This window comes from Canis lupus, chromosome 35 (assembly GCF_011100685.1).
Source record: "Canis lupus familiaris isolate Mischka breed German Shepherd chromosome 35, alternate assembly UU_Cfam_GSD_1.0, whole genome shotgun sequence".
Classification (NCBI taxonomy): Eukaryota; Metazoa; Chordata; class Mammalia; order Carnivora; family Canidae; genus Canis; species Canis lupus.
The window spans coordinates 25194146-25212075 of record NC_049256.1 but is presented as its reverse complement, the minus strand read 5'-3'; the positions used below and the strand labels follow the sequence as shown (position 1 = coordinate 25212075).

General features: G+C 39.8%; 2 protein-coding genes across 12 annotated transcripts in view; both read left to right on the top strand.

Annotated features, from left to right (window-relative positions):
* SLC17A3 (solute carrier family 17 member 3) overlaps nt 1-4363 on the top strand; it is a 39845-nt gene extending 35482 nt beyond the window's left edge. For 2 of the 3 annotated variants that reach the window (XM_038584328.1, XM_038584327.1), the window contains 7 exons: nt 1419-1543; nt 1658-1819; nt 2110-2239; nt 2334-2481; nt 2752-2842; nt 3769-3905; nt 3989-4361. In XM_038584328.1, the coding sequence (XP_038440256.1) occupies nt 1419-1543; nt 1658-1819; nt 2110-2239; nt 2334-2481; nt 2752-2842; nt 3769-3903 (791 nt within the window). In that variant the 3' untranslated portion in view covers nt 3904-3905; nt 3989-4361. Of the gene's footprint in view, nt 1-1418; nt 1544-1657; nt 1820-2109; nt 2240-2333; nt 2482-2751; nt 2843-3768; nt 3906-3988 lie in introns of all 3 variants that reach the window. The other variant, XM_038584329.1, reaches the window with a different exon arrangement.
* A 6869-nt stretch (nt 4364-11232) lies between these two features.
* Nucleotides 11233-17930, top strand: part of SLC17A1 (solute carrier family 17 member 1) — a 78845-nt gene continuing 72147 nt past the window's right edge. For 4 of the 9 annotated variants that reach the window (XR_005384407.1, XR_005384408.1, XR_005384406.1 and 1 more), the window contains exons 1-2: nt 11238-11370; nt 12525-12604. Coding sequence is in view for 4 of the 9 variants with exons in the window: in XM_038584311.1 (XP_038440239.1) it covers nt 12571-12604 (34 nt within the window). In the remaining 5 variants the exon portion in view is untranslated. Of the gene's footprint in view, nt 11371-12524; nt 12605-17930 lie in introns of all 9 variants that reach the window. The other 5 variants (XM_038584315.1, XM_038584314.1, XR_005384409.1 and 2 more) reach the window with 3 other exon arrangements.

The window sequence follows — 17930 nt, the reverse complement described above, 5'->3', positions numbered from 1 at the left end:
GCTTAATCATAAGAAAACAACAAAAAATGATTTAAAAAACGACAAAGAAATTTTACCAAAGAAGATCTAGAGAGGGAAAATAAACACAGGGAAAAGTGCTCAACGTCCTTAGTCCTTAGGGAAATGCAAGTGAAAACAAAAAGATACCTCTGTATACCTCTTCACAATGGCTAAGTGGGACGCAATAAGAAATGTATATGTGGTCTCTGCCCCCAGTTTCTGACACAGAGCTTCTAAAACCCTTGCAATTTCCTGAGTGATACAAGCATCTTCTGTCCTAATGAGGCAACACTTGGTGCCCCCTAGAGAGCTTCAAGATGAGGGCTGGTCACCAGAAAAAATAAATCTTGCTTGGACGCTTGGAACCTAACCTCTAGGCCCATCCTCCATCCTCCAGGAAGGAAGGAGGCTGCAGAATGAGTTAATACTCGATTATGCCTACCTTTTGTAGCCTCTATAAAGATCCTTAAACTTTAGGGTTCTGAGACCTTTCAGATTGGTGAACATATCCATGTGCTGGGAGGGTGACTCATCCCAACTCCATAGGGAATGACCCTCCCTCTTTTGCTCAGAACCCTTTCAGACCATGCTCTGTGTATCTCTCTTCATCTGGCTATTCATCTCTCTCCTGTATAATAGCCTTTATAACAAACTGGTAAACATAAGTAAATGTTTCCCTGACTTTTGTGAGCTGTTCCAAGAAATTATCAAAACTGAGTGGACTGTAGGAACCTCCAACTTGGTAGTCAAGTCAGAGTGTGGGTAATCTGGGGACCCAATGCTTATGACTAACACCTGAAGTGTGGAACAGTCTTGTAAGATAAGTCCTTACCTTATGAGGTCTGTACTAATTACCAGTAGTTAGTGTCAAAATTGAGCCGAGCTGGGGGATCCCTGGGTGGCTCAGCGGTTTAGTGCCTGCCTTTGGCCCAGGGCGCGATCCTGCAGTCCCGGGAATTGAGTCCCACATCGGGCTCCTGGCATGGAGCCTGTTTCTCCGTCCTCCTGTGTCTCTGCCTCTCTCTATGTTTATCATAAATAAATAAATCTTTAAAAAAAAAATTGAGCCGAGCTGGTGTCCACAGAGAATTGGAGAATTTCTTAGTGTGAAAAACCCACATATTTGGTATGAACAGTGTTGAAAAGTAGTTTTCCTTTGATAATATTAAAAAGATTGAAATACAAAGTTTTCTGCCATCACTAGGGTCTGTGCTTTCCATAAACACAAATAATTAAGAAATGTCAAAAAAAAAAGAGGGTTCTAGAAAACTGTTATGTTCCTGCTAATTTGGGGGGGTGGCGGGTGGGAAGAGGATGTTATGAGCATGGGCTTTGCCCAGGACCTGTACTCAAAAATGTCCCAACACAAAAGAAAAGCAGAAACCAGCTCAGTTACCAATTTTATCCTCTGCTTGCAGGAGGCATCGGCTGTGTCTACTGCCCTTTCTGGTTTATTCTGATTTATGATGACCCCGTCTCTCATCCATGGATAAACGTCACAGAAAAAGAATATATCATATCCTCCTTGGCCCAACAGATACATGTAAGGACTCCAACCATCTCCAGAGATCTTGTGGCAGCCTCGGGATTTCTCGGGGTCACATGAACATGAGCATGTTTCGGATCTTACTGTTCTAATCAGTACATTTGTTTTCAGGTCAGCTCTCAAAAGCAGCCTCTTCCCATCAAGGCCATGCTCAAGTCTCTACCCCTTTGGTCCATCTGTGTCTGCTCTTTCGGCCATCAGTGGCTAGTTGCCATACTGATTACATACACACCAACTTATATCAGCTCTGTGTTCAGTGTTAACATCAGAGATGTGAGTGCCTTTCCTTCTGTGCCATTCTCCAGTATGCACCACCCACCAATCACTTTGTCTTCATGAACCATTCCATTCAGAAAAGTTTATCCTTTACACTTACCACAAAACAATCGAATATTTAACACTAATGCCAGTAACTTTTTCTAAGGATATGACTGAAGAGGCTACTGACTTTCTTAAAAGAGTAAGATTTCAGGGTTTTCAGTATGATGATCAGTGGTTTAACAACAAGAGGTATGGGCTCATTGCCCCTATTATAATGGTTTACTCAATTTTTTTCCCCTCAGAATGGGCTCCTGTCTGCCCTTCCTTTTATCATTGCCTGGGTCATTGGTATCCTGGGAGGCTACCTGGCAGATTTCCTCCTGACCAAGAATGTTAGGCTCGTTACTGTGAGGAAAATTGCCACATTTCTAGGTAAGAACAGGGCTTGAAGATCGGATGATTCACAAAGCATACAACAGCCAAAGATGTATCTCATGGTTGAATTTGTCTGTTCCTCATTCCCTAGGAAATTTCCCATCTTCGGCGCTGCTTGTGGCTCTGCCTTACCTTCCCCCTAGCTACATCACGACAATGACCTTCCTAACACTCTCCTGTGGACTAAGCCCCTTATGTCAGTCAGGGATCTATATCAATGCCTTAGATCTTGCTCCAAGGTAGGATGGTAATTTCCACTCTTATATACACCTGAAAAAGGTTTAGCCTGAAGTTTTCTGGGAGCCACAAACTTTGGGAAATAATAAACCATAGATGGTCCTGTGGCCATTTTTTCAGGTATATGAGGGGAGGGGTATTATGGATTTGTCTTAGTGCCTCTTATTAAACATACACAGTGCAAATCCTTTTTGATGTAATTAGAAGAGCAAGGCTGAAGAATACTGTGAAGCATCTCTGGATCTAGCCTGGAACATTCCTGTCACCCACAGATATTCCAGTTTTCTCATGGGAACCACAAGGGGATTAGCAAACATAGCAGCTCTCCTGGCACCCACTGTCAGTGGGTTTCTCCTCAATCAGGTAGAATTTTCTTGTCACGGACTCTTAAAATGCTCTGCCAAATCCATTTATAAAGGTAGTACCTAAAGATTGTATTTGCATCTTAGAAAATACGATTAAATTGTGGGTTAACTTTGTCATGAAGATTGGCCTAGCAAAGAAAAATGTAGAACAATTTCTTTCATGACCTCAGTCTTGACTCATTTTGAAGCCAGGGACCCAATGCTCTACTGGTAATATTCAGTCTTTGAAACAGAAGTCATACAGCCATACAGATGTCATGAGATGATGATTCCATGCATAGATGCAACTTGTCACGTCTTCTGCAACATTTTGAAATTTTCATTTGCACAACCATCCCAAAGCAAAGAGATAATAAAAGCAGATGTGCTGAAGTATGTGACATATACAGGCATGAGTATAAGTATATTGTATGCAGTGATCTCATTTAATTACTGATTCTCACACCACTTATGAGAATGGTATATTATTACCCTGACTTCCTGATGATTAAACTGAAAATCTGATAGAATAAGTCTCTCCACTAAGAGGATGTAGAATCAGAATTCTTCCTTTTTAGTCCTCTCTCCAAAGCCTGCAATGTTGCCACCATGCTGTTGCAATGCAAGAAGAAAGCACTCATAGCATATTTTGTGTCATGATGATTTGCACAAAAGAGGAAATGTATGACACTCCGGTAAACAGTGACCAATGCAGTTCTATAGGTTAATTGTAGTGGTCCCATTTATTAAGAATATTCTAAATGCACTTAGAAATTTATTAAGAATATTTATTAAGAATACTCTAAATGCACTTTGAAATTATTATTTTGTCAATTTGGGCATGGAAACCCACTAGCAAACATGGTCTTCTAAACTATTAATATGATGTCATAGAGAAAATGATGATGAAAGAGGTAATATTTACTTGAGGTTTTGTGTCCTCAGGACTCTGAATTTGGGTGGCGAAATGTCTTCTTGTTGTTGTTTGCCATTAACCTCTCAGGACTGATCTTCTACCTTATATGTGGAGATGCAGTTGTCCAAGACTGGGCAAAAGGGAGGAAACTTACTCGTTTATGAAGGTAAAGGATAGTGATTTCATCTATGGATTTAACAAGGGAAGCACTATTGAAATTTTTAATTCCACATCACTTTTCTTCCTTAGTTACTCCATCTTGATATGATGGAAAGTCACCGGACATCTTTCTTCACAAATGAGAAGCCTATGGTGATGAACACACCCAAAGAATTTCATTTGCTGCAGTTCTTTTCAAATCTGAGATCAGTTCTTTATGTTACTAAGATTTATTTTTGAGGAAAATATAAGACAAATGAAAATTCAAATAAAGTGATAGCCAAGAACAAAATTGTCATCTTCATAGAATCACCAGTGGAATTGGAGGAATGGCTATATCAGAGTCAATAGGCCAGACTCGGGATCCCTGGGTGGCGCAGCGGTTTGGCGCCTGCCTTTGGCCCAGGGCGCGATCCTGGAGACCTGGGATCGAATCCCATGTCAGGCTCCCGGTGCATGGAGCCTGCTTCTCCCTCTGCCTGTGTCTCTGCCCCTCACTCTCTCTCTCTCTCTCTCTCTCTCTGTGACTATCATAAATAAAATAAAAAAAATAATAATAAAATAAAATAATTAAAAAAAAAAAAAGGCCAGACTCACAGTTTCCAGATCTCAAAACAGGAAACAATGTTTGGGAAGCTCTTAATCCAGGGCAGTAACCTCACTACGATGATCATGTTTCCTATTTTAAAAGTGAATATTAATTTCTATTTGTTGGATGGATATTGTCCATATGCCCCTCCCTTTCTGTGTTCCACTCTTCATCCTGCTTAGGCCCCAGCAGGCTGACTTGCATGGTTTGCCTCCACACTGCTTTGTCCAGTGGCCTCTGCTGGATTTTCAATGAAGGCCAAAGAGTGAGGACAGGGAATATCTATCTCTAAGGTCATTCCCTGTGGGATCTGTAGGTGGTTGATTCTTCCCCTACAATTCACAGTTACCAATCCCTCCACACATTCTGGTCACTTCTCTCTTTACTTGTGCCTTCAGGCCTTTTTTTTTTTTTTTTTTTTTTTTGTCTTTGCCACATTCCCAGTCCTGTGTAAATTGTCTCTTTTAACACTGTCTTCAAAATACCTACTGTGAATCTGCCATACTTTCCTTCTGGGATCCAACTACTTCAGTCGTTTAATCATATATAAAGCTCAAAACATAAAAAGGATTGGTATTTTTGTCAAATGGTAATGTATGGGTTTCATTAGGTCAGAGCACATGCAGGGAGGCAGGGCTATTTTCTTAATTGGTTCTCTTGGTGATCCTTACCACATAGACAGTAGAGATATCACGCCATTTCATGTAGAGGTGATGTGATGGGCACAGTTCTGAGTGGAAAACCAGGGCAAGCAGACACAGGCCAAATCTGAATAAAGCAAAAACCAATTACTGAGGTCTTGTTCTTGTCTAGAAACTAGGCTACTGGGACACAAAAGCAAGCTAGACATAGTCACTATTCCCCAGTCCAATGTGGAGGACAGACAGAATGCCTGCCACAGCACTGTCTTAAGCACAATAGCAGCGGACATACAGGCCATTAGGGGAGATGACACAAGCAATTCTGATCCCAAGTGGAAGAGCATGGGTGAGGGTGGGGAGATCTCATTCCACAAGGAACTCTTGAGCTAAATGGGCAGTTTTATGGTAAGATTGCCTGCACTGGAGCCCAACGCGTACAAAAGCAAGAAACAGGATAGGTTCTGAAAGGAATTACCTGCCTGCATGGTCAGTTAGGAAAGAACAGAAGATGAGGTTAGGGAGGTGGGTACGACCAGTGCACAAAGGTTGTGTTTGCCACATTAAGGAGCTTGAAGAGTACCCTACAAGTAATAGTGGCATGGAGAGAAGAGACACATGAATAATGCTTAGGAGGGAAAGTTGAAAGGTCTTGGCATTTGGCTAGATGGATGCTGGAGAAGAAAGGAGTTAGGGAGTCTGGATCTCTAACCTGAGACACTACACAGAGAGTGTCTGAACACCTAAGCTGGAGAATGCAGGAAAAGAGTTCTTTTTAAAGGAAGATAATGAGTTGACTTGGGGCCATGTTATGTTAATGCTAATAATGAGATAATCAAATGTATGCATATGTATTAGTTTCCTGGGATGGCCATAACAAAGCGCTACAAATTAGATGGCTTAAAAGCAGTAATTTATTGTCTCACAATTATAGAAGTTTGAACATGTCATCAGAGTTGGTTCCTTCTGAGTGTTGAAGGAGAATAGGTCCTATGCCTCTCTTTTGGAAGCCTCAGGAATTCCTTAGCTTATAGATATCTTTCCCCCTGTGTCTTCATATCATCTTCCCTCTGCACATATCTGTCTCTTTGTCAAAATTTCCCCTTCTTATAAGGATGTCCCATGTTTGTTTGTTTGTTTAAAGATTTTATTAATTTGAGAGAGAATAAGTGTGTACATGTGAGGGGAGAGGGAGGAGAGAGAGAGAGAGAGAGAGAGAGAGAGAGTCTTAAGCAGGCTCTGTGCTCAGTACAGAGTCTGACCCAGGGCTGGATCTCATGACACTGAGTTCATGATCTGAGTGAAAATCAAGAGTTTGACACTCAATTGACTGAGCCACCCAGGTGCCCCGCTAATGACAGGTTCCTAATGTTGTGCTGAGAGTACTAAATGGATTTGACCAATATGCTGAAGTCTCTGAGGCTCTGAGGCAGTGCCATACATTTTTGAGTCTTCAGTGTAGACACTTAATAAGTATCTTGTGAGCATTAATATAGGTACATTATCATATAAAGATAATTCTATTTATTAGGAATCCAGATGTTTAACATATGAGAAAAATTCAGAAGCATAAAGTCAAGAAGTTTTAAAAATCACTCTAACATTCAATTTGAATTGGAGATATCAGACAGAATTCTTAATTTTTTTCTGAAAAAAATACTTCTTTTAAGTTCTTCCACTGAAAGGGCCTAGAAGCAATGAGACCTAGGAGCAAGGACCATCTCTATGTCTAGAGTGTTATTTGCTAAAAGAAAACAGCAGTCTGTAAGAAAGCCCAGGTCTAAGAACAGAAAATACACTAGAGGAGCCTGGAATAGGGAATGTGCATGCATGCATGTGGCGCGTGTGTGTGTGTGTGTGTGTGTGTGTGTTAGAAAACACGGAAGCTATCCCAGACAATTAGGGTCAGGTCTTAAGGCCAATAGAAACGGGCTTGGGGCTCCTGTGGTTGAGCATCTGCCTTTGGCTCAGGTCGTGATCCTGAGGTCCTGGAATCAGTCTGGTATCAGGCTCCCCCGGGGAGCCTGCTTCTCCCTCTGCCTGGGTCTCTGCCTCTCTTTCTGTGTCTTTTAAAAAGAGCTTGAATAGCTTCCTACTGGCCAAAGAAGGGACAATTTAAGCATAAAAAATAGGGACTTGACATACTGAAATACATCGAGTAAAACCCATGAGATCATAATTTTCCTTGGTAATTTTTGTTAAGACACTAAATTATTATTCTACAACTTCATAAAGTATCCTGGCTTTCCTATTTTTTTAAAAAAAGACTATTATTTATTTGAGAGAGAGCACAAGCAGGGGGAGAGAGAGAAGCAGGTTCCCCACTGAATAGGGAGCATGATGTGGGACTCAGTCCCAGGACCCTGAGATCATGACCTGAGCCAAACCCAGATATTTAATCAACAGAGCCACCCAGGCACCCCTGGCTTTCCTATTAAATCTATATTTCAGACTAACCAAATATTCAATTAGGCAAATTTCCTATTTTGCAGAAAATTCCAGTTCCTACATGAAGAAGGCAGGATAGAATTAGAAACTTCTAATAAAACTTCTAATAAATTAATGGATCTAGGCAGCATTTACTAACAACCATTGAAGGCCATAGGTGAAGGCTAAATGAGAACCTCATTAGTGGACAAATCAAGCTGAGAATATCTGAACCCACTAAGCAATCCTATCTTACTAAGTGAGATGAGCTGCCCCTGTGGAAGTATCCAGCACCTGCACAAAGTATTCTTATCCTGGATCTAAGCAAGCCACTCCATTTACCAGCAGTTTCTAGGGCATAGGGATAAAAAATTCATCAAATGAGGCTCAAGGAAGCAATTAGCCAAATCAGCCATGAGAGTCACTCTGCAAATGATCTCATTTTATTCCTTTGGTTGTTGTTGTTACTAAGTAACAGCAAATATAAACTGAAGGAAGGAATGGTTGCAAAGTTAAAGAGAGGTGAAAGCCATAATAACACTACACGCCACATGTGGATCTTGTTTGGATCCTTATTTAAATAAGTATTGGGCAGCCCAGGTGGCTCAGCGGTTTATTATTATTTTTTTTATTGGAGTTCAATTTGCCAACATATAGCATAACGCCCAGTGCTCATCCCAAGTGCCCCCCTCAGTACCTGTCATCCAGTCACCCCCACCCCCGCCCACCTCCCCTTCCACCACCCCTAGTTCACTTCCCAGAGTTAGGAGTCTTTATGTTCTGTCTCCGTTTCTGATATTTCCCACACATTTCTTCTCCCTTCCCTTATATTCCCTTTCACTATTATTTATATTCCCCAAATGAATGAGAACATATAATGTTTGACCTTCTCCGATTGACTTACTTCACTCAGCATAATACCCTCCAGTTCCATCCACATTGAAGCAAATGGTGGGTATTTGTCATTTCTAATGGCTGAGTAATATTCCATTGTATACATAAACCACATCTTCTTTATCCATTCATCTTTCGATGGACACCGAGGCTCCTTCCACAGTTTGGCTATTGTGGACATTGCTGCTAGAAACATCGGGGTGCAGGTGTCCCGGCGTTTCACTGGCTCAGCGGTTGAGCGCTGCCTTCAGCCCAGGGTGTGACCCTGGAGACCCCGATGGAGTCCCACATCAGGTTCCCCGCATGGAGCCTGCTTCTCCCTCTGTCTGTGTCTCTGCTCTCTCTCTGTGTCTCTCAAGAATAAATAAATAAAATCTTTAAAACAAATAAATAAGTCAAGTATTAAAGTATAAAAAGATAACTTTGATGCAATTGGAAACCTTCATAATAATTAGCTATTAGATGATATTAAGAGATTATTGCTTAGTAGATGCACTGATGGTACGCTAGTTATGTTTTTTTAAGCACTAATGAGTCATATATCCATGCTGTACTTTTTATGGGATAAATAACATAATATCTGAGATGTACTTTAAAATACTACAGAAATGGCACCTCGGGGGCTCAGTTGGTTAAGTGTCTGGCTGATCTCAGGGTCCTGGGATCGAGCCTAGCGTAGGGCCCCTGTTCACTGGGGAGCTTACTTTGCCCTCTCTCTCTGCCTCTGACACTCACCTACTCATGCTCTCATTCTCTCTCAAATAACTAAATAAAATCTTATTTTTGTTTATTTTATTTATCTTATTTATTTTATTTAAAAATAAAATTATCTTATTTATTTTATTTGAAAATAAAATAAAATACTACATAAAAACCCCTGGAGATATATACACACACATATATATATATATATAAATCAAGTTATCATTGGCCAAATATTGATAATCGTTGAAGCTGGTTAATGGGTATATGGTTATATTAGAGTGTTCTGTCTTTCTCATAAGTTTGAAAATTTCTATACAATGTTAAATTTAAAAACTTAATTAGGGGCAGCCCTGGTGGCCCAGTGGTTTAGCGCTGCCTTCAGCCCGGGGTATGATCCTGGAGACCCAGGATCGAGCCCCACGTCAGGCTCCCTGCACAGAGCCTCCTTCTCCCTCTGCCTGTCTCTCTCTCTCTGTCATGAATAAATAAATAAAATCTTTAAAAAAAAACACCTAGTTAGAAAAGTGGGGTACCTGCACCCTAATGTTTATGGCAGCAATGTCCACAGTAGCCAAATTATGGAAAGAGCCCAGATGTCCATGAACAAATGAATGGATAAAGAAGATGTGGTATATACACACACACACAATGGAATACTACTCAGGCATCAAAAAAATGAACTCTTGCCATTTGCAATAACGTGAATAGAACTAGAAGGTATTATGCTAGTAGAAATAAATAAATCGGAGAAAGACAATTAACATATGATCTCACTCATACGTAGAATTTAAGAAACAAAACAGAGGAGCATAGGGGAGCAGAGGGAAAAATAAAAAACAAGATGAAATCAGAAGGAGATGAACCATAAGAGACTCTTAATTATAGGAAACAAACTGAGGGTTGCTAGAGCAGGGGGGATGGGGGATGGGGTAACTGGACGATGGGCATGAAGGAGAGCACATGATGTGATGAGCACTGTGTGTTATATAAGACTGATGAATCACTGAACTATACCTCTGAAACTAAGAATACATTATATGTTAATTAATTGAATTTTTAAAAAAATCAAACAAAAAAGTGAAAAAAAAACTTAATATGAATCCAGATGTAGAATCCAGAAGTGCCTTTAAAGTATATCACAGAGCAACATAAAGCTTTGGAGCCAAACAGAGGAAGACAGTTCCCTCTGAGTAATTAGTAACTAGGACCTGAGACATTGACATCAGATGGGAATGTTGTTTATTTAAAATACGAACATTGAGCAACTGCTGATCTGGGGCCCTCAATCACTAAAAGGCCTGAGAATGCCAGAAACTGTCAGCCTTGGCATCAATCTGTACAAACATGCTGTAATAGCCAGAGCCTGGATTTCTGACAAAACAATCCAGCTGACTATATAAGACATCAAAGTCCTTTGGTCAAATAGGCTAAAGGTTTTCAAGATTTCTCTAGAGAGAAAATAACTGGTTCAATTAATAGAGTATCTGCTATGTGCCAAACATTTATTATTATGCTTTAAGGGCTATGTTCCTATTTGATCAGTAGATTGCCTTCAAAGAATTACAGGGTAAAAGCACCCCCGGGTATTGCTATGACAGGTGGCAGGAACCAGGAGAACTTAGTCACCGCAGAAGCCTCCGGGGAAGTCACTGCCTTTGGAGGATATGCCTTAATAAAATGTACCTCTCTCTGAGTAGTTTGAATGTCAGACAGATGCAGCCTTTGCAAAAGGGAAAGAGAGGGAAGGTAGGGAAGAGAAGGAATGGAATGGAAGGGAAGGGGAAGAAGAAGGCAGGCAGGAAAGCAAAATGTTAATAGGGCATTTAGGGGCATTTAAACAGCCTTGGCATGCCTGTCAGAGAGTACTGTATACCCAGAGCCATGCTTAAGAGAAAACATTTGCTCTGGGAGCACTGACACAACAGGCTGGTTCTCCCTCCTGGCAGGAGGAAATGAGTGATGTCTGTTTACTATGGTTATATGTTTGACTGCCTATTTCTAGGAGGTTTCTAGTCCATTGGGAGGTGGTAAGACCCACACTCCTCCCCAGAAGATTCAAGGAAAGATGAAAGTGAAGTTAAAAATTAAGCTTTTGATAGAGTGAAGTCAAAGGATTTGGTGAAGGATTAATGGACTAAAACTGGAAATTCCAGAAATTCAGTACATTTTAAAGTTTGAAGGCTTCCCAAGGGAAGACAGGATTGCTTCTCCTCAATCAGGTCAGTCTTACTCTTCAGTTGCTACTCATGACATGAAACGAACAATTCCACAGAGTGATAAGGGAGCCTTCTATGTTAAAGATCTTATCAAATATGTTTAGCAAGCTGGGGAAATTGGGGGGGGGGGAATCTATTTCCACAGATTTTTGTTCCCAAGGAAAATTAAAAAGAACATATTTCTAGGGATTAGTGTGAGGCAGACAAAGAAAGAGAGGCATGTGGTGCGTGTTGTATGATGCTTGTGTATCTGTGAGTGATGTGGGGTGTCTGGTGTGCATGGTGAAAGATATGCATAAGTATGTTTGCGATGTGTGCAGTGTGGAGTGTGTAGTTTATATATATATGTGTTGTGTTGAGCTGTGTTTGTATGTGTGTACAGGACATATGTGTATTATGTGTGTGGTGTGTGGGTACGGGTGTTTTCGTGTGTGTGTATTTTGAAATAAACAGCAGCCCAAAAGATGCTTCAGCATGTGATAATGGTGGTTGATCAGCTACTCATTCAAAAATATTTTGCAAATCCAACCTTTGAGAATCCGCTCACACAAACTGATGTGGCCAAAGCTCAAGGTGTTGATGAGCACATGATCAGTGCCTGTTGGCAGTGGTGGTTGTGCCCAAGAGGGAGAGTGCGTGAGGAATGACCTGGCTCTCCTTGAGAAGGCAAAATTAATAGGTAGACAGTTAACCTTCAGCCTTATTAAGATATAAGACAGCTAATTTATTTTACCTTTACTTATTCCTTTTCCAATGTTCTTTTTGTACATTCAAATTTCTGACCTTGAGCCATCTCTTCTTGCCTAAAAACATGTTTGGCATTCCTTGCAGGGCAAGTTTACCATCGGTGAATTCCCTCAGTTTTTGTTCATTTCACTTTTGAGAGATGTTTTCACTGGACATGGAATTATGGGCGGGCAGAGTTTTTTTCTTTTTAAATAATTTTCAGGGGCCCATGTATATTTTTAATCAACTAAAAAAGCATAAAAGTGCAATGTTAAGGGAAGCAGATGGTTGAGTTAAATGGGTACTGGTGAACGGAGGAGGCCTCCCTTTGATGCATGTTTTAAATCTTTCTGATTTAAAAGGAGTACTGGGTGGTTTTTGGTCAGTTCTTCCGTGGGTTATGCTGACACCAAAGTGTTTTATACTTACAGTGGAGACCAAACCCTTCAGTCAGAAGAGGAGAAACTGGAATCCATTATGCAAATGGACAACCAGATCACTCCCAAGAAAGGTAGAAATTATTCGCTATCCCACTACATAGGCTTTCTCTGTCTTAAATATGACATCATAGGGGCACCTGGGTGGTCAGTCGGTTAAGCCCTCTGACTCTTGATTTCAGCTCAGGTCATGGTCTCAGGGTCATGGGATTGAGCCCCACATAGGGTTCTTCACTGGGCGTGGAGCCTGCTTAGCATTCTCTTTCTCCCTCTGCCCCTTCCCCCCACATGCATGTGAACTCCCTCTCTTAAAGAGAGAGAGAGAGAGACATCATAGATTCTAGGTGAGAAGATTTTTTTCATAAAAACATATAAAGGGTTGGGGTGCCTGGGTGGCTCAGTCAGTTGAGTATCCAGCTCTTGATTTCTGCTCAAGTCATGATCTAAGGGTCATGGCATCAAGCCCCATATCAAGGCTCCATGCCCAGCACAGAGTCTGCTTGAGCTTCTTTCTCTCCCTCTCCCTCTGCCCTTTCCCTCACTCTTGCTCTCTCTCTCAAATAAATAAATACAATCTTTTTTAAAAACCTTATAAAGAATCTTAGAAATGTTAGGAAAGAAAGTGAAAAAATTAATTCTGCTATAGTTTCCCATTAGAAAAACCTCAAATAAAAAAATTCATATACTTTAAGTCACTGTGATTCTTGTATACTTAGTTTAATCATTTGGTGGAGAACATGAGACAGAAGTGCTCTATTTTTGTTCCAGCTCAAGGAGAAAGAGACAGACCCTTGGATAGAGCCTAGGCAGGATGAATGTTCTTGAGTCATTCTATCCTTGGGCATCAATACTTGCATATCCTGAAAACTTTTTTTAGGCAGACTGTTTATTTTGACCAAGGCAGGGGAAGGACAATAAGCAATTATTATTGTCTTAGAGCTATGTATGTGTCTCACCCCTCCCAGAGGTGGGGGTGGGCAATGAATTATATTCTTTTTCGATTTATCTAAAGATGAGTGGTCTATTATCTTTAAATTTTCTTCTTGTATTATTTTTGATATTTATTGATTTTGATAGTTTTCTATTTCTGTTTAATCTATAGTCAAACTTACATACAAGCATATAAAACATATTAACTGATATATATCAATTTATATCTATATATAATTTATATATAATCAATTTACATATACATAAATTTATTTCTGCCCTTTTGCTTAACATTTCTTTTCAGTTCTTTGGCTAACATTTCTTTCAGTACCTTTATTAGTTTTTGGTCTTCAAATTCTCTCTTCTTTTTTGACAAATATCCTCAGGATTTTATCTTTGGCTTTGAGAATCCATGAGTTGGACACACAGTATTTACTTTTGCTCATCCCAAGCCCTTTGGAATTTCCCTTGTAGTTTACTTTTTAACTCAAGGCTTATTTAGAAGTAATTCATGTTCTTCCTGGAGCAATGTGGAGGAGACAAGTGGATAAACTCGAAAGGGTGCCCTAACCATAACATCAAGTCTGCCTCCTCTGCACATGGTGAGGACTGTTTCCCCTTTGCTCTATAGAGGGTTTTTTTTCCCCCTCACCTCCAAGGATTCCCTCACCCCTGCAAGCATTTCTGTTAGTTTTCCAGGTCCATTCACCTTCCTTTTAATTTTAAAGATTAGGTTTAGAAAGCTTTGAAACAAGCCATCCTCAGTGTATATGCCTACATGTGTAGTTGGAGAAGTTTTTTTCTGATGGCCCAAGAACAGTGAGTTTTAGGCTGCAAGCCAAAGGAAGAACTGGCTGATGACTGAATTTTTTTTTTCCCCTCTGCCTAGCTCCACGGTTCATTCACCATGGGCAAGTTTCCATGGTCCCCCGGCAAAGTGGGGGTCAATGTGTTCAGCCCTCAACAAGCCAGTAGGTCTTTGGCATCTAAATGTCTGGGAAGAGATTCTCTTAATAGACTCTCCCATTGCCGGGCCTTGGCACTTGACTCCTATTGTCCCTGCGCCCTGGGAGGCAGAACAAAAGAAAAACAAGTAAAAATCTCTGAGATCAAATGTCTTCAGAAAAAAATCTGCCTTCAATGATCAGTTCATGCCTTGAAAGCCTATCTGCACTATACCCTTAGCCTGAATATTTCATTCTTTCTGACAGATCATCCATACTTTCAATGAAATATTTTATTTGAAAAAAAAAAAAGAAAAAAAGAAAAAAAAAAAAGAAATATTTTATTTGATTGACTGATTGATTGATTTTTATGGGAGAGGGAGAGAGAATCTCAAGCAGCCTCCACGCACAGAATGGAGCCAACACAGAGCTCAATTTCATGACACTGAGATCACGACAAAATCAAGAATCAGATGCTTAACCAACCAGATGCCCTGAAATGTATTTTAAATATATTTCATCTAATGTTTCTATCTATTTACAAAGGGAAATTAGTCCAGAAAACTAGTTTTCCAGGTATTAGTGCTTTTTTTCCCTCACTTAGCAGTAAATCCAAAATTTGTCTAGCTGAACTTTAAAACTCTAGGAGTCAGCAATGCCCTTTTACCCTCCTGCTCCCCCTTCTGGAACGTCTACAGCAATTGCCCAATGCCTGCTCCACCACTGTACTACCAGGAGTACTGGGGCCATAGAGCTTGCCTCTCCTTTCACAAGTCCATAGATAGAGAAATATTGTGCCCCAGCATGGATTGTTTCTAGGAACGCCCTTCACATCAGTTTTAGATCACTTAGATGAAGAGATTTGTGACTTTGAGCTAATGAGATTTTGAGGAGGCAATGGAGTTGAGCTGATATTATAAGATGAGACTTTCAAAGAACCCTGGAAGAGGATGAGTGTGTTTTGTATGTGGGATGAACATGGATCTTTAAGGACCAGAAGGGGGAAAAGGGGATATGGTAGTCAGAATCCTAAGATAACCCCCAAGATTCTGGCCCCTGGTGTACACGCACCTTCTGCCAGTTATTTAAGCAAACCCTAAGCTAAGTGCTGCCTGAAGGGATTTAGCAGTTTTATTTTATTTATTTTTTTTTTTAGCAGTTTTAAATATGGTCCTAAATCAGCTGGTCTTAAAATAGGGCAATTATCCAGGCAATTACCCAGCCCTTAAATCTGGAGTAGAGATCAGAGACCAAGCAGTTAGAGATACTCAAAGTGTGAGAGGGTTCAAGATAAAAGATTCTTTCTGGCTGGTTTGGGAACTGGAGGAGGCCATGTGAACAGCATCTTGGAACTGTAAGCAGCTCCCAGATGATAGCCAGCAGGGAGACAGCAACCTCACTACTACATTCATAGAAAAAAACTGAATTCTTCCAATAACCTGAATGAGGTTGGAACTTGCTCCTTGCTTAGAACCTTCCACTGAGAACTCCTCTGGGCTGATCCCTTGATTTTAGCCTATGAGACCATGACCAGAAAACCCAACCACACTATGCTAAACTCTATGCTCACTATTAACTTTGTGAGTTAGTAAAGGGATGTTGTTTTAAGCCATTACATTTGCGGAAATTTTTTTACACAATAGAAAATGAACACACTTTGTAAAACCTATCTACAACAGAACCTTCAACAAAGCATTATCTGAAATGTAGAAATGTTAGAACCACTCCATGTAAATCAGGAACAATGGTATAAAAGTCATGGATATGTGGTGCTCTCCACAATATACTGGTGGTTCTGACCCAATGAGAATATGAAATTAAAGGTCTGAGGTTAGCAAAAGAAGATATAAAATCACTACTGTTAGCGTATTCCCTACATAGAAAACCTCCCCAAATTAGCAAACAGATTTTTAGAAACAACTGTAACTTTTGGCTAGCTGGCTGGATATAGTAGCTATCTTTAATATAAGTCTAATTCGGTTCTTTACATCAACCACAGGCAATTAAAAAAATGTAACTAAAGAGACACCAAAGTATCCTCCATTGGGTTGTGATGTAGGTTATCTCTTCCCTTTGGGGCTGGCCAACAAATGTGCATGTTGATCTATGCCAATCTGATATGTGATCATAATTTCTCAATAGGTTTTTAAGATTTATCAAAATATAATTACACACAATAAAATCACAGATCTTAAGTGCATTTTAGATGAATTCTGACAAATGCATAGACTCGTGAACAAGACTCTTAGAACACTACATTACTTTAAAAATCCCATCAGGTCCTTTCTGGTTCTCTTCACCCAGAAAGAATTGTTATTATGATATCTAACCACACACATTAATTTTGCCTGTTTTTAAAATCATAAAAATAGATCTCTCTAGTATGCACTTTTTGGTGTCTAGCTTCTTAAGCTGTATATTTTTGCTGACATTCATCCAGATTGTTGAGTGTGTATTTCCTTCCTTTTTATTTTTGAGTAATGTCCATTGTATTAAAATAAAGTATGTTAATCCATTCCAAACATTCAGCTATTTTGAATAAAGCTGCTATAAGCATTTTGGTAGAAGTTTTTTTGCAAACTTATGTTGTTATTTCTCTTGGGATAATGCCATTTGTTGAAAAAGAGTTTATTTTCCTCCTCTATATTGCATCTTGTGCATTTATTCAAAAGCATTTGACCGGCCAGCCCTGGTGGCTCAGCGGTTTAGCGCCACCTTCAGCCTAGGGCAGGATCCTGGAGACCAGGGATGAGGTCCCACGCCTGGCTCCCTGCATGGAGCCTGCTTCTCCCTCTGCCTGTGTTTCTGCCTCTCTCTCTCTCTCTCTGTGTCTGTCATGAATAAATAAATAAAATCTTTAAAAAACAAACAAAAACAAAAGCATTTGGCCATGTCTGTGCATCTGTTTCTGGACTGCCTACACTCTTCCATTGATGAATTTGTTTGACTTTACACCAACATTACACTGATTATTCTAGCTTCACCCTACCTTAAGAAGTACATTATATTTTTATTGCAATTTTTCTGTGCAATGTGCTTATATGACAATTCATAGACCACTACTACAAATTAGAGAATGAAACAGTTTCCTTGAAAGAAAATCTTTGCTGTTATTAAGGGAGCTTGCTTTCAAGACTAACCCAGAGTATTTGTAAGTAGTTCCTTTAAAATAGGCATGAACCAAACTATCTGAAGGACTGGTTTAATTTTCTGGGACATTCTTGTTGGGATTATATTTTAGGGAGGCATGGGACTGCTTCTTATTATATCATAATTTCTTAAAGGCCATTAAGTACAATGAAATTTTAAATTAATATGTAGGGTTCCATAACATACTACTGTATGTCAGCTACACTTGTATATATATATATATATATATATATATATATATATATATATATACTATTGTATGTCAGTTATACTTGAATATATATATTTCCCAATTTCTGCTTCCTATATATATATATATATGGTTCCAAATTTCTGAGTGCCCTTCCTGAAGTTGCTGTATGGTTTTATCTCAGCT